Here is a 17,120-nt window from a genome sequence, read left to right as displayed (position 1 = left end):
AAGGGTCAAAAGCAAAACGGGCTCCATGGTTGCCATGCTATGGCGTCTGCCAGGGCAATCCAGGGAAATGATTGTCGTTGCTTTCATGGAGGAAGGATTGAGTGACAACATTTACCCAGAATCACCAGAGACACTGTTTCTGCATTTGGATCTCAACCCAGAATTCCAATGGGTGGGGGAGACTGCGGGAACTATGAGATAGCTATGGGATAGCTACCCACAGTGCAACGCTCTGGAAATCAATGCTAGCCTCGGTACATGGATGCACACCACCAAATTAATGTGCTTAGTGTGGCCGCGTGCACTCGACTTTATACAATCTGTTTTACAAAACCGATTTATGTAAAATCGGAATAATCCCATAGTGTAGACATACCCCTTGTCTTGGAAAACAAGTTAACTAGTGAAAATTCAGAGATAAGAAACTGCACCCTGCCAATGTAAACAAATCACACTGATACTGAGGTCAGTAACACAAGTGACTTGAACTACTTGCAAAGAGTAGTTAATAGTCACTGCACAGTCTGTACAGTCAACGTCACCCTAAAGTTAACAACATAATAGATTATTGTTCTAAGCAAACAGGGTGAAAAGTGCAGCAAGTCTTCCTACTACACCTCTGAAAAACAAAGTGTGATAAGGAGGATCTGTTACTTTCCTGCCACCAGGAAATGAGTTAGATACAGTATTTTATTGAACTATTGCAAGCAAATAATGCAAGTTAGTTATGAATCAGCAATAAAAAAATCATTAAAAATGCTGTATTTTAATATTGAGAACATGAGACACAGCACTAGTAACAGGATATAATTAACTAAACAATGTACTCAGCAATGTACTCTTCAAATGCCACAGAACACTTACGTATTCTTCTTCAGTTTCCTGTACGAAGAAAGCTTCTCCATTGTCACCCAGCTTCATGTGAAGATCAACTGTGTCTCCATTAATTTCTATATCAATCTGTGAGGGCAAAAACAATTTAATGTAGAGTATCTTCCACACAGCAGAACACACAAATATTTACCTTAAGACTGATTCCTTTCTGATTATTTTTATATTAATGCCTGCATTCCACTTTATGATCACCACTCCAACTGCAGGCTTCTCCCAAGAAGACTGTCATACCTCACTCTTTGTACTCTCCTACCCCACAAAAGAAATCAGTGCTTTTTTAGGAAGTAGATTGAGGTTATTGAGACTAGCCACATGCTTAAAATACCTTATTAACTGGAGCTCAGCACCCAGCTGACAGCTTCGGCTGTGGGGCTCCAGCTGTCAATACCCCACTTCAGTCGGTGGAAGTGTTCCTGGTGAGGACACACACCGCTGACAGAAGGAACAGTGTGTATGTGAACTACCACTTTAATTGCAGAGCCACTGGCCATTATCTTTGAAAACTCATAGCAATCGGGGGAGGTCCTGGATGACTGAAAAAAGGCCAATGTAGTCCCCATCTTTAAAAAAGGGAAGGTGAAGGATCCGGGGAACTACAGGCCAGTCAGCCTCACCTCAGTCCCTGGAAAAATCATGGAGCAGGTCCTCAAGGAATCAATTCTGAAACACTTGGAGATGAAAGTGATCAGGAACAGTCAGCGTAGATTCACCAAGGGCAAGTCATGCCTGACTAACCTAATTGCCTTCTATGATGAGATAACTGGCTCTGTGGATGAGCAGTGGATGTGTTATTCCTTGACCTTAGCAAAGCTTATGATACGGTCTCCCACAGTACTCTTGCCGGCAAGTTAAAGAAGTATGGGCTGGATGAATGGACTATATGGTGGATAGAAAATTGGTTAGATCATCGGGCTCAATGGGTAGTGATAAATAGCTCCACGTCTAGCTGGCAGCCGGTATCAAGCAGAGTGCCCGGAAGGTCAGTCCTGGGGCCGGTTTTGTTCAAGATCTTCATTAATGATCTGGAGGATGGCATGGACTGCAATCTCAGAAAGCTTTCAGATGACACTAAACTGGGAGGAGTGGTAGATACCCTGGAGGGTAAGGATAGGATACAGAGGGACCTAGACAAATTAGAGGATTGGGCCAAAAGAAACCTGATGAGGTTCAACAAGGACAAGTGCACAGTCCTGCATTTAGGACGGAAGAATCCCATGCACTGCTACAGACTAGGAATCAAATGGCTAGGCAGCAGTTCCACAGAAAAGGACCTAGGGATTACAGTGGACAAGAAGCATTTTGGGCTGTATAAGTAGGTGCATTGCCAGCAGATCGAGGGATGTGATCATTCCCCTCTATTAGATATTGGTGAGACCTCATGTGGAGTACTGTGTCCAGTTTTGGGCCCCACACTACTAGAAGGATGTGGAAAAATTGGAAAGAGTCCAGCAGAGGGCAACAAAAATTATTAGGGGGCTGGAGCACATGACTTATGAGGAGAGGCTGAGGGAACTGGGATTGTTTAGTCTTCAGAAGAGAAGAATGAGGGGGGATTTGATAGCTGCTTTCAACTACCTGAAAGGGGGTTCCAAAGAGGATGGATCTAGACTGTTCTCAGTGGTAGCACATGACAGAACAAGGAGTAATGGTCTCAAGTTGCTGTGTGAGAGGTTTAGGTTGGATAGTAGGAAAAACTTTTTCATGAGGAGGGTGGTGAAGCGCTGGAATCAGTTACCTAGGGAGGTGGTGGAATCTCCTTCCTTAGCGATTTTTAAGGTCAGGCTTGAAAAAGCCCTGGCTTGGATGATTTAGTTGGGGATTGGTCCTGCTCTGAGCAGGGGGTTGGACTAGATGACCTCCTAAGGTCCCTTCCAACCCTGATATTCTATGATTCTATGAATTATTGTGGCTGCTGTATGTCGTTAAGTCAACTTAATTTTTTAGTGTAGTCAAACCCTGGGTGAGGGTCAGAATGCTGGATGGCAGATAAACAGTTTTTGCTCTTGAATACCTTTTAAAGGATTGGTTCCTTATTTTATGTAATATCAGCCATAAGACTACTCTTGTCACGAGTTTTGACTACAACAGATCCTCCCTAGAATGCGTGTCTATATAGCACAAATTTGCTTATAGCGTGGGACTCTGCATGGATCCCAAATTTAATTACTTGCATTGGAATCCATCGTAACGTGGTCCCCGTGTTAACATGGGACCGCACATGGATCCAAAACCCCGCGTTCTAGTGAGGGTCCGGTGTATTACTTTCTGAAGCTCAATTAATGCTGCTACTGGTTGTACTGCTTACATGGCAATGGAGACAAGACACACAACTCCCCATTTTCCATTGTATTTCCAATGTAAAAAGTCATACAAAGGTATTCCAAGTTAGACTAGTTGCAGGTGGGTGAGGTAAGAGATTACCCTTCTTGCTCAGACCCATGAACTTCAAAATAAGAAAGCAAAAATAAAAGTATGCATCAAATTTGTTTTAGAACCTAGGAGCAAAGTTGTACGAGTAAATGCCTCAGCATTTTATATTTTTTTCCCTATGGTGAAATCCTGGGCAGCAAAGTTAATTCCAGCCAAAAACATTCAGACAGAATAGGAAACTTCAATATTCAAATCAAGACTATTCATTTTGTGAATGTGAAGCCACCTATTTTGTGGAAACTGGACATTCATTTAGCTTAATCCACTTAAAGGTATTTAGTTTTGGAGGTTATATTCCCAGTATTTGTCACAAGGACACACAATGGGCTTGTCTTACTGTTTAAAAAGTTGCAGTCATATGATATTTGCTCACCTTGAAAGTCTGAATATGACAAATCTGTTTCTATTTAGTCCCTTTACCTTGTTAGGGGCACTGGACAGCCTATATCAAATATGGCAGCTAGTACAGATATTGCCAGGAAGATGAAGTTTTAGGTTACATACAACAGGAGTAAGATTAATATGGAAAAAAAACATGCTTATAAGATGGACCCATCCTCAATGTGATAATGAACTTACACTTGGAATGCTTACTCGTTAACAGTGGTCAGGGGCGGCTCTAGACATTTCACCGCCCCAAGCAAGGCGGCATGCCGCGGGGGGCGCTCTGCCGGTTGCCAATCCCACGGCTCCGGTGGACCTCCTGCAGGCACGCCTGCGGAGGGTTTGCTGGTCCTGCAGCTTTGGCAGACCTCCCGCAGGCATGCCTGCGGGAGGGTCCACCGGAGCCCTGCCTGCCGCCCTCCCAGTGACCGCCAGAGCACCCCCCGCGGCATGCCGCCCCAAGCATGCCCTTGGCGTGCTGGGGCCTGGAGCCCCTGACAGTGGTGCATGATGAAGCCAGTAGTTAAAAAAAACAAACACACAACTGTTATTAAACGTTCCGTAACTGTTGTTCTTCAAGATACATTGCACATGTCCATTCCATGTTTGGTGTGCACACACTGCATGTAGTCACCAGAAATTTTTCCCTCAGTGGTATCCACTGGTTCAGCTCTAGCACCCTCTGGTGCCCTTGTTCATGTACTGATATAAGGGGTCCATCTGACCCACACCCTCAATTCCTTTTTGCCAGCCAATTCTGACAGAGTAGGAGAAGGGTGGGTCTGGAATAGACATGTGCAACACATCTCAAAAACCAACAGTTATGAAAAGGTTAGTAACTGTTTTTATTTCTTCGAGTGCTTTCACATGTCCATTCCATGCTAGGTGGCTCCCAAGCAGTACCATAGGAGGTAGGATCAGAATTCATGGACATGCGGACTGCAACACAGTTCAACCAAATCCAGCATCATCTTTAGCTTTCTGGGTGATTGCACAGTGGGAAGAAAAATGTATGTATCGACGATCAAGTCGCCGGTCTGCAGATGTTCTGGATCAGGACTTGATCCAGGAACACTGCTGAGGAAGCTTGCACCTTGCAGAATAGGCCGTCACTATAGCCAGTGGCAGGACCCTGACCAGCTCATAGCGTGTGTGAATGCATGATGTGATAAAGGATGAAATCCTCTGAGCTGAAATAGGAAGGCCCTTCATCCTGTCCGCCACTGTCACAAAAAGCTATGTGGATCTACAGAACAGTCTTGTCCTCTTAATATAGAAAGCAAGGGTGCGTCTAACATCCAGGGTATGGAGACATTGCTTCTCTCTGCTTGCGTTTGGTTTTGGAGAGAAAACCAGCAGGAAAGTGGCATGAAATTGCGAAAACTCTTTCTGGAGGAATGCAAGATGAGTACAAAGCTGTACCTTGTCCTTAAAAAAGGCTGTGTATGTGGGTTCTGACATAAAGGCCCTGATCTCTGAAACCCTCCTTGCCAAAGTGATAGCCACTACAGAGGTCACCTTCCAGAAAAGATATAAGGGGCATGCTGTCAGTTGCTCAAATGGGGGGCCTGTGAGTTTTGACAAGACCAGGTTTAGGTCCCACAGTTGATGAGCTCCCAAATCTGTGGGCATAGTCTTTCTAGGCCCTTGAGAAAACCAATGGTCATCTCATGCGAGAAAACCAACTGGTCACCCACTGAGATGTGGAACACCAAAATCACTTCCAGGAGTACTTCGCCTGATGAAATTGCTAGACCTTGGTATTTCAGATGTAGCAAATACTCTAGAACGGTCTGCAGTGACAACCAGATGGGTGAAACCCCTTGCTGGGAAGACCATATGGAAAAAACACTTCCATTTGGCAAGTTACGTAGCTCTGGTAGAGGGCTTCCTACTACATAGCAGAACCTGGCAGACTTGCTCCAAACAGACCAGCTCCTCGGGATATAACCATGAAGTTTCCAAGCTGTTAGGTGGAGGGCACTGAAGTTTGGGTGGAGCATTTGACCGTGGTCCTGTGATATCAGGTCTAGGAGGAGAGGGAGCAGCATTGGAGTCATTACTGAAAGGCCTAGCGGCATGGCGAACCAGTGCTGGTAGGGCTAGGCTGAGGCTACGAGAATGACTTGTGCTTGCTCTTAAGCAGGACTTAGTGCACAAGGGGAATGGGTACGGAATGCACAGAACAGTTGTCCCATCCAAGGGAGCAGGAAAGCATCCATGAGTGAGCCTTGCAGGGAGCAGAACTGGTGACATTTCCTATTCTGGCAAACAGGTCTATTTGGGGAGTCCCCCATCGCTAGAAAACTACCCTTACTACATCAAAGCGAAAGGACCATTCGAAATGACTTGGAGAAAGACTTGTTGAGGTGATCTGTCAGCTTGTTTCGGGCTCCCAGAATGTGAGAAGCTTTGAGATGAAGCGAGTGCATTATGCAGAACTCTCACAAGCAGATAGCTTCCTGACACAGGGAGGAAGAGCAAGTCCCTTCCTACCTGTTGAGGTAAAACATGGCTGCCATATTGTCTGTGAACACTAGCACGTTCTTGCTCACAATGTGGGTAAGAACACCTGACAGGCCAGGCTGACTGCTCTTAGCTCCTTGATGTTTATATGTAGGGAGAACTCCTCCGGGAACCACAGGTCCTGTGTACTGAGATGCCCCAGGTGAGCTCCGCATCCTAAAGCTGACACATCCGAAACTAGAGATAATGAGGGCTGGGTCTTGGCAAAGGGGACGCCTAAGTGGACCAACACAGGGTCCTTCCATCAGTTGAGCAAGGCGAGGACCAGGGCAGGAATGATGAGAACCAAGTGCAGGCGATGGCAGCTTGGTGAGTACCCTGAGGTCAGCCATGCTTGAAGGGGTCTGAGGCATAGCGTTACATGCTGTACTACGTATGTGCACGCGGCCATGTGGCCTAACAGTCTGATGTAGAAATGGGCTGTCATGAGTGTGTGGGCCTTATTGCCTGAAAACAGATTTCTAGGAGGAAAACCCTGGCCTGGGAGGAATTGGGCACTGCTCCAATAAACTTTAGCCTCTGCACCAGGGTAGACTTCTGCTAGTTTCTAAGCAGGCCCCACATCTGAAAGGTCGATTATTGAGCTGGATACTGGCCTCACTTGGGTCCGGGGTGGACCTTTACCAACTAATCGTCAAGGTACGGGTAAACCTGTACCTCTTTTCTTCTGCCATACATTTTGTGAACACTCTCGCAGCTGCCAAAAGGCCAAAACGGGAGAACCATAAATGATAGTGAATCTGGTTTACAATGAACCTGAGTAACCTCCTGCGGCCTTAGAAAATTGAGACATTGAAATAAGCGTCTCAAGTTGAGGGCAGCATACCTGTCCCCTAGATCCAGAGAGGGAATGACGGAGGCTAGACAAACCATGCGGAACTTCAGCTTCTCAAGGTAGCCATTGAGACGGTATGGGTTTAAAACAGGTCGGTCACACACGCACACACCCCCCGTTGGCCTTTGGAATTAGGAAATATCGGGAGTAAAACCCCTTCCCTCTTAAGTCCCAAAGAACCTCCTCCACAGCTCCCATTTGAAGATGGTCAAGTGATTTTTTTTTTTTTTAAACTGTGATTAATTGCTCCATTAAAAAAAGCAATCTTAGTTAATAGTGCTGTTAAAACAATAATAGAATACCATTTATTTAAATATTTTGGATGTTTTCTACATTTTCAAATATATTGATTTCAATTACAACACAGAATACAAAGTGTACTGTGCTCAATTTATATTTGATACCAAATATTTCCACTGTAAAAAAAAGAAATAGTATTTTTCAATTCACCTATACAATTACTGTGGTACAATCTCTTTACCATGAAAATTGAACTTACAAATGTAGAATTATGTATGAAAAGACCTGCATTCAAAAATAAAATAATGTTAAACTTTAGAGCCTACAAGCCCATTCAGTCTTATTTCTGGTTCAGCCAATCGCTCAGAAATATATGGCAAAATGCAGATGAAACAGAGCAGGAAACATACAAGTCTCCCCTAAGAAGTTCAGTCACAAATTTAATTAACATTTTTTTTTAAACCCGTGTCATCAACATGGACACATGTTCTCTGGAATGGTGGCCAAAGCATGAAGAGATATATGAATGTTTAGCATATCTGGCACGGTAAATACATTGCAGTGCCGGCTACAGAAGTGCCATACGAATGTCTGTTCTCACTTTCAGGTGACACTGTAAATAAGATGACGGGCAGCATTATCTCACGTAAATGTAAACAAACTTGTTGTCTGAGCAATTGGTTGAACAAGAAGTAGGACTGAGTGGACTTGTAAGTTCTAAACTTTTACATTGTTTTGTTTTCAAGTGCAGTTATGTAACAAAAAAAATTACATTTGTAAGTTGCATTTTTGCATTAAGAGATTGCACTATAGTATTTGTATGAGGTGAACTGAAAAATACTATTTTGTTTATCATTTTTAGAGTGCATATATTTGTAATAAAAAATAATATAAAGTGAGCCCTGTACTTTGTATTCTGTGTTGCAGTTGAAATCAATATATTTGAAAATGTAGAAAAACATCCAAAAATATGTAATACATTTCAATTAATATTCTATTGTTTAACAGTGCAATTAAAACGACAATTAATTTGACTTAATCACCTGAGTTAACTGCAATTAAATCAATCTATCTTTCTGTAGTTAATATGTTTAATTTAATCTTTTATCCTTATCAGTGAGTTTATCTGAAGTTCTTAGGGAATCTGCTCAGATTACAAAGGATGGTGCATATCCACTATCTTTTGACAAAGTGTCAAACTAATTAATGAGCTTGCACTGTTCAAGAGAAAGTCTTGAGCAGTGTTAAGACAGTACATTTCTGGGGTGCAAGGCTGTGGGGGGGAGGGATTTGCTGGTGTCTCCCCCTGTATATTTCATGAGTGGCTTGGAGAGCATTCATGCAACTTAGCTGGGTACGTCCCTGCATGTTGTTGGCTGAATGATCGCAGCACTTGGAGGGATTTGCTCCTTGTCACTGGCACAGCATTGACAGACGCAGCCCAGATGGAAGAGTTAAGGGGACACAACGGTCCCACAGCTCCAGATTGCACCCCAGGGGTGCGTCACTGATATAAAATTACTGAAGGTAGTTAAGTCCGAAGCTGACAAAGTTTGGACAAAGGAATCTCACAAAACTGGGTCACTAGGCAAAAAAATGGCAGATGAAATTCAATGTTAATTAAGTACAAAGCACAGCAGAAGAGAGTTACGAATACTTCATGAATGGAAGTTGTTCATAACTCTGAACAAAATGTGACAGGGTTTTTTTCAAAACTGAAAAGAATTATTTTTACACTGACTTAAGACAGCTTTGAAACTTTACTTTGCAGAAAAAAAAAGCTGCTTTTAACCATCTTGATTTAAATGAAACAAGCACAGAAACAGTTTCCTTACATTATCAAATCTTTTTAAAATAGTTTACATTTAACACAGTATTGCATTGCGTTTGCTCTTTTTTTTTTTTTGTCTCCACTGCTGCCTGATTGCATACTTCAGTTCCAAATGAGGTGCATGGTTGACCAGTCAGTTTGTAACTCTGGTGTTTGTAACTGAGTTTCTACTGTAATGCATATTAGAAAACAATCCTAACATACATACAAAATGATCGGGGCTAAATTAGTTGTTACCTCTCAAGAAAGATCTTTGAATCATTGTGGATAGCTCTCTGAAAACATCTGCTCAACGTGTGGCGGCAGTGAAAAGAAGCTAACAATAATAGGAAAGGATGGAAAATAAGATTAAAAAAAATCAGAATGCCATTTATATGACTCTATGGTATGCTCACACCTTGAATGCTGCATGCAATTCTGGTTGCCCCATCTCAAAAAAAAGAGTCAATTGGAAAAGATACCGAGGTCAACAGAAATAATTAGGAGTATAACAGCTTCCACAGAAGGAGAGATGAAAAACTCTGGGACTGTTCAACTTAGAAAAAGAGATGACTACAGGGGGATAGGATAGAGGTCTATCAAATCATGAATGGGGTCAAGAAAGTGAATAGGGAAGTGTTATTTACTCCTTCGTATACCACAAGAACTGGGGGGTCACTCAAATAAATGATCTGGCAGCAGGTTTAAAATAAACATAAGGAAGTACTTCTTCACACAACATACAGTCCACCTGTGGAACTCATTGTCAGGAGATGTTGTGAAAGCCAAAAAATATAACTGAGTTCAAAAAAGAATTAGGTGAGTTCATGGAGGATAGGTCCATCAATGGCTATTAGCCAAGATGGTAAGGAACACAACCTCATTCTTTGGGTGTCCCTAAACTTCTGATGGTGAATTGGATGCCAGGGGATGGATCACTCAATAATTGCCCTGTTCTGTTCATTCCCTCTGAGGCTTCTGATACTGGCCACTGTCAGAAGACAGGGTACTGGGCAGATGGACCATGGTCTGACCCAGTATGGCCATTCTTATCTTCTCCAAGAGCCCCTCAGTTTTCCTTCTCCTCCTAGTCCTAAAGATCTCATGTTGCAGTGTCCCTCCTCCCAGCTAAGATGGGGTAGAGGTTATGACCTCCTAAATTAGTCAATACAGTGACTACAGTTGGACAGAAGTGGTATGAAGTACTTCCTCCTCCAGTGTATCAGAGCAAGTCCCGTTTAAACAACAACAACAAAAGAAAATACACATTTACTAGTAAAAAGCTGTCATTTGAGACAAACTGGTAGATTTGACTGAAGTGTGAGAAAACCCCCTGAACATGTTATAAGACTCTTTTGCAACTTTGATTGCTATAAAGTGTCAGAGTATTGATTACATTTCTTATAGCACCAAGGAAGTTACAGGGTCAAGAGAGTAATGACTAACGCATAACATCCCTAAGCATAAGTAATCTGCAATAACTGAGGTCCCAGTACTACAATATCCAGGGCTTTGGAGCTGTGCTCTGACTCTGCTCCAGCTCCAGCCAAAAACCTGCAGCTCCAGCTCCGGGCTCCACTCCAAAGCCCTGAATCAGCCACTTGATCCATGTTTCTTCAGCTAGCAGCACTGTGAAAACCTCCAAAAGTCTAAGCCATACATCCCTTGGGCTCATATTAAGGTCAATGGGTAGCTCTCAGAAATCTCATCTTTCCTTCCTGATCTGCACACACTTATCTTTGCAGTGATCCATTCCTTATCAGATGACCGTGCAGCCAAAGATTATCTATCAGACCTCAAAACCATCATCTTATACCGCCTGTGTGTGAAAGTGTTCTGGCTTCAGCATTGCTGCATGGTGTGCATGCATAAGACGAAAAAATGTATAATTTTTTCTTTCAAGTGACAGGTTCATCCCCCAGGCCCATGCCATTTGCTACACTTACCACTTTTTCCTTAGAACGCAGAACCCCAAGCTTCCCAAATCGGACATGGAAAGGAGAACACTGGTATGTACCATCCTGCTGCCGAACCACAATTACATCGATGCATCCTGAAAGAGTGGCCTGGTTAATGCCTTTATATAGTTCTTTCACAGTAACTAGAACTTGTCCTGCAAGCTGTCCCACGTAATTCATAGTCTGAGACTGGAAAAAAAAAAAAAAAAAAAAAAAACCACACAAGGGAAAAAATTAGGTCAGATATTTGTACCAAATTTAATCTTGCAATGTCATTTAATTGTCAACGAGTCTGTTTACTATAAGCCACATGAGTAACACAAGTTTTTTTGTTTTTTTTTTTACAGGCACTCCACTGATTGAACTGTGAGATCAAGATTTTTCTTAGACAACCTAAACAAGAGACTATATACTGGAAAAACTCTTCAGCTTCTTTTCTGGTGAGATTGCTGCCAGTGTCTACCAAACCATCTCTGTTATATTAATTATTTCAGTTCAGAGCTTTCAAAATCATACTAGCAGTAGCATAAATCACATTAATTTAAATTGAACTTATTCTTGTAGCATCCAATAGTGCTGATATAGTTAAGATGATGTGTCAGTAACACTCTAAAAATCCTTTCTTTTAGGGATTTATAACTCACCTCTGCAAGAGTTTTCCCTAGCTAAATGTGACATACAACATCTCATTTAAATCATGTTTTTTAAACATGAAAGAGCTTCTGAAGTGGGTTCTAGCCTCTGAAAGCTTATGCCCAAATAAATTTGTTAGTCTCTAAGGACTCCTCATTGTTTTTGCTGATACAGACTAACATGGCTATCATTCTGAAACCTTTTTCCCAATGTATGCTTTCAAAATTACAAAAATGAAACAGGAAGAAAATGGGTTTGATTCTCCAATCCATTATATCAATTTTATGCTCATACAACTTTTGAAATCTTTTGAGTTATATCAGTTTTGAACTAGTTTAAGAAACTGAAGACTCTTGGCCAGCAATTTTTCTATAAGACGTTGATGGACAGAGTTTTTTGGGAGGTGGGCTGATGGTACTGTAGGTTGTGGGAGATATATAACCTGCATCTGCATGCAACAGTCCAGACAAAGGTAATGGAGACCAGAATACAGCCACAGAGTTGATGAGATAAGCAGGTATTTCAGCTGAAACACCTACCTACATCAACAGTGGTGAATCAGAGAGAGCAGTCTCATCTGGTGATTTTCTTCAGTCAGGGTATCTTACTAACTGGAACATGAACCCAGGACACTCGTGGCACCAAACCGTCAATTTTTGAAAGAAAACAGCATCTGTACTGCTTCTTGATTTCTGTGATGGACGTTCAACAGTTCACCCTCACAACAGTGCCAAATCCTGTTCAACAAGTATTTAGGAAGAGTTAGGGGACTTAAAGAGTCATGTCTGACAACAGGCTAAGTTTTAGCCACTTCTAACAAAATTCCATGGTATTGATTCACAAATGAGAAGTTGCCTTCACAAGTCAAGATTAAAATCTTTCATTTTTAAAAAACTTCTGCAGCATAGGGCTCAACAGGTCTGAATACTCTTGCCTCTCCAACAGTCCTTGTATAAATACTTCATTATTTCAATAACTGGGATTTGAACAGTGAGCACCAACAAAAAAAATATTGTTGTGAATCACCTTAGAAGCTAATTGTTTAAAAGTTTTCAGTTTCACTTTGGGAGACTGACAAGACTGAAGTTGGTTCCTAAGATCTGACACTAATACTGTAAGTTTTCCTACAGAAAATTTAAATCCACCACAATGGTAAAGGAATACTGAAAAATATACCTTGTATCCATTCCCTATGAAAACTGACTTCAAACAGATTTATCAGAAAAAGTCACACATGCCTGTCTAGCTCATAGCACAGCCACCTTAAACTCTTCCTGTTTGAAGTACTCTTAGGAACTTTGTAGATCTCATCATTAATACACAATGGGCTTCAAAAAGAAAAAAACGAGAGATGCGGAAAAAGAAGTTGAGGTCTCTCAGCGTTGTTTTATCAGGTGAAAGATAAGTTCAATAATCCATTTTTAAAAGTTGTAAAATATGGTATTGCTTTAAACAAGAATTCTACGGAAAAAATATTTACTAGCTTTTCACTTGAGTCCAGAATCCTTCTGGTTGATCAAAATCCACATGCAGCTTCAGCCAATTTCACCTCCACTACCAAGAAGCTTGAAAAGTTCTTAAAACTGCAGAGTTAGTGGCATGCCCACCATCTATCATGACCTAGCTACTACAGTGACTAGAAATGCTTAGATACGGTAAGTCACAATTCTGGACCAGTGAAGACAGGGAGCAATGACATTTTACATTGCTCTCAAGCAACCTTGACTGATTTAAGAAGCAGTTTTCACTGGATCCAAAAGGAGCTGCTTCCTACATCTTGTGGGGGTGGGAGGGAGAAGAAGGGGGGGTAAGAGGAAGAAACATTTGCCACAAGACTTGAGTGGTACTGTTCTAAGGAATGGTCTACACTACGCCGTTAAATCGACATTCCCCGCATTAGGTTGAATTTATAATTAGCTTGTCTACACTACAGAGCCCTTCCTGCCAACCTAAAGGGTTTTTAAATCGACGCCTATACACCACCTCAACGAGAGGAGTAGCACTAGATTCGACCTTCCCAGGTCAAATTAGAGGTATTGTTGACACAGCATGGTGTATTTCGACTTATTTGGCCTCCAGGAGGTGATCCAGAGTCCTCTAATGTGTCCGCTCTGGACAACACTTTCAATTCCACTGCACTTCAGCCACTAAAACAGGAATTTCATTTCCTGTTTGATCAGTGTGGAGAGCTCACCACTACAACTGACCATGGCTGCCCAGGTATGCAAACGTGCTCCAACATGGAGCATACAGGACACACTGGATCTGATTGCTGTGTGGGGAGAAGAGTCTGTGCAGGCAGAGCTCAGAACCAGCAGAAGAAATGCTGACATCTAAGCCAAAAATTGCATAGGGTATGGGAGAAAAAGGCTACATCAGGGACACACAGCAGTGCTATGTGAAAATAAAGGAGCTCAAAGGGAAACAAGGGAGGCGAATAGTCAAGCTGGTGCTGAGCCACAGACATGCCACTTCTGTGAGCATCTGCATGCGATTCTAGGCCGGGACTCCACCAGTACCCCAACACACTCTGTGGATACCTCCCAGGGGACCCAGACGGCCACAAACAACAACGAGGAAGACATTGTTGATTAGGAAGAGGAGGAGGAGGAGGAGGAGGAGGAGAATGCACAGCAGGCAAGAGGAGGTTACTCACCCTGTGCAGTAACTGACGTTCTTTGAGATAAGTGTCCTTGTGGGTGCTCCACTTCAGGCAACAGTGCATCCCAACGCCTACGATCAGAGATTTGTACACAGTACCCCTACAGGCTGTGCACGTTTCTCAAGCTGTCAGTGTTTGAAGAGCACATACGCAGCCCAGGCTCTTCGGTTCTCTCTGTACAACGGAGTCTGTTACGAATTCCAAAGTAGAGGGGAGGACGGCAGATTGTGGAGCACTCATCTCAAAGAACATCAGTTACTGCACAGGGTGAGTAACCGCCTCCTCTTCAAGAGATGTCCCTGTGGTGCTCCACTTCAGGTGACTGAAAAGCAGTATCCCTTAGGATGGTTGGGACTTCGGATGAAGCAAGAAGGCTGTTGACAAGACAGCTCTACCCAATCTGATGTCAGACACTGCAGTGTGAATAGCAGTGTAGCAATTAGCGAAGGTAAGGTTCGATGCCCAGGTAGCTGCCTTGCAAATGTCAGACGGTAGGACATTACGGAGAAAGGCCATGGAAGTGGAGACAGTTCTGGTAGAGAGTGTGTTCTAATAGACGTAGGAGGTTGTATTTGTCTGAGTTGGTAACAAAGGTGTATGCAGTCAGCAATCCATTTGGAAAGTCTCTGTGCAGAGATAGCATTTCCTTGTGAATGCTGAGTAGTAGAGACAAAAAGTCTGGGGGTTTTCCTAAATGGTTTTTGTTCTATCCAAGTAAAACGATAATGCTCTGCGAACATCAAGAGAGTGCACTGCTGTTTCAAAAGGTGTTAGCATGAGGTTTTGGGAAAAATGTTGGGAGCTGTATAGGTTCATTGATGTGAAAGGAGGAGTGTCTCTTAGGTAAGAACCTTGGATGTGTGCGGAGTGTGACCTTATCACAGAAGAATGTGGTATACGGCAAGTCTGCCATAAGCACCCTCATTTCTCCTACTTGTCTGGCAGACGTGATTGCTATGAGGAAGGCGGTCTTCATGCATAGGTGGGGAAGGAAGCAGGTAGTCATCAGTTCAAAGGGTGTATCCCTCAGGGCTTTGAGGACGAGGTGCAGATCCCAAGGTGAAGCAGGCGGTTTCATGTCCAGGTATAATGTCTGGATACCCTTCAGGAACCTTTTGGTGATTGGATGGGCAAGACCGTTACGTTATCAATCTTATGGCGGAAGGCGGCGATTGCCGCGAGTTGGACCTTGAGTGAGCTAGCAGAGAGGCCAAATGTTTTAACGTGTAATGGGTAATCCAGTATCAGTGGGAGTGAAGCAGAAACTGGAGAGATCTGCTTGTCAACACACCAAGATGTGAACCATTTCCATTTATGAAGGTAAGTAGTGCGCGTGTTGCGTGTTCGCTGTGTAGCAAAACAGTGTGTACTTGGTCTGAACAGGTTAACTCTGCATTAGAGAACCACTGATCAGCCAGGCCTTCAGGTGGAGACGACGAACGTCAGGGTGCAATAGTTGCCCCTTGCATTGTGATAAGAGGTTGCTGAGTGGGGGGAAGGGGAATGGGTGGCTTGACCGACATGTGCAGGAGGAAATACCAAAATGAGACCTGGACCAAAACTCATGTATGCGTTCCCATCAATGCCTCTATTGCACAGACCCGGTTGTCTGGGCCACGCTCGGGCTATGAGAATGATGTTGGCTCTGTCTGTTCGTATCTTCTGAATTACTCTGTGCAAGAGGCATTGCTGGGAACACATACGTGAGAGTTTCGGTCCAGGGAGCATACAGGCGTCTCCCCAGGCCTGCTCTGCAGCAGAATGTCGGGTATTTTTTGTATGTTGTTTGGCAAATAGATCCAGTTGGGGATAACCCCAGGTCTGGACAATGTTGGAAAGAATGGTGTCATTGGGTTTCCACTAATGTTGCATAGGGAACGATCGGCTGAGCTCGTCTTGTGGGTGGTATTCTGATAACCTGGCAGGTATGAGGAGGAGATATGGATGTTGTGTTGAAGGCACCAGTTCCAAAATTTTACCGCCTCTGTGCAGAGGGAGTGTGACCGGGCTCCCCTGTGTCTGCTGACATAAAACATGAACGCGATATTGTCGGGCATGATTCGAATTAAGCGGTTTTGGATGATGGGAAGGAAATGGAGACAGCCATTGGGTACGGCCCAGAGCTCTACCAAATTTATGTGAAGCTTGGTTTCTGAAGTGGCCCAGAGACCCTGAGCGGCAAGGTGGCCGATGTGTGCTCTCCATCCTGTGAGGGATGCATCTGTAGTGATGGTAATTGAAGGGGGATCTTGTCGGAAGGGAATCCTGGTACAGAAGTTGATGGGAGAGGTCCACCAGAGGACTGAGTCCTTGACTTTCTGGGGCACAGTTAGCCTGTGCTTGTTTGGTTTGTATACGGTGGCTAGGCGACCCTGAAAGCATCGCACGTACAGGCAAGCATTCACAACCACAAATGTGCAAGCAGCTATATGTCCTAAGAGCTGTAGGGAGTCTCGGACTGTAGTCTGTGGGCTGGGACGTATCTGGGTAATAAAGATGCCCATTGTGTGGAATCTGTCCTGGGTGAGAGATGCAAGACTGGTGGTGGAATCGAGGTGGTCGCCGATGAAGTTGATTTGTTAGGTAGGTTGTAAGGTAGATTTGTTTTTGTTTATTTGAAGGCCCAAAGTGAAGAAGCCGTGACGGGTTGCAAGAGTTCTGCAAGAGAAGTGGTTCGCTTCTAATTGAGTGGGAGACTTGAGGAGACAATCGTCCAGACAAGGAAATATGAGGATTCTTTTTTCCTGA

At 43.4% G+C, this 17,120-nt stretch overlaps 2 protein-coding genes across 8 annotated transcripts in view; one reads left to right on the top strand and one right to left on the bottom strand.

Moving 5' to 3' along the window:
- LPIN2 (lipin 2) overlaps nucleotides 1-17,120 on the bottom strand; it is a 72,115-nt gene that overhangs the window by 33,543 nt on the left and 21,452 nt on the right. For 5 of the 6 annotated variants that reach the window (XM_030552847.1, XM_030552846.1, XM_030552841.1 and 2 more), the window contains 2 exons: nucleotides 11,066-11,266; nucleotides 865-960 (listed from right to left, as the gene is read on the bottom strand). In XM_030552847.1, the coding sequence (XP_030408707.1) occupies nucleotides 865-960; nucleotides 11,066-11,257 (288 nt within the window). In that variant the 5' untranslated portion in view covers nucleotides 11,258-11,266. Of the gene's footprint in view, nucleotides 1-864; nucleotides 961-11,065; nucleotides 11,267-12,249; nucleotides 12,448-17,120 lie in introns of all 6 variants that reach the window. The other variant, XM_030552844.1, reaches the window with a different exon arrangement.
- Nucleotides 1-17,120, top strand: part of EMILIN2 (elastin microfibril interfacer 2) — a 136,576-nt gene that overhangs the window by 111,488 nt on the left and 7,968 nt on the right. For both annotated transcript variants that reach the window (XR_003999104.1, XR_003999103.1), the window contains exon 9: nucleotides 11,425-11,517. The gene's annotated coding sequence lies outside the window, so the exon portion shown is untranslated. The remainder of the gene's footprint in view (nucleotides 1-11,424; nucleotides 11,518-17,120) is intronic.

This window comes from Gopherus evgoodei, chromosome 2, assembly GCF_007399415.2.
Source record: "Gopherus evgoodei ecotype Sinaloan lineage chromosome 2, rGopEvg1_v1.p, whole genome shotgun sequence".
Classification (NCBI taxonomy): domain Eukaryota; kingdom Metazoa; phylum Chordata; order Testudines; family Testudinidae; genus Gopherus; species Gopherus evgoodei.
Note: the sequence above shows the minus strand (reverse complement) of the source record. Positions and strands in the feature narration are given on the sequence as shown.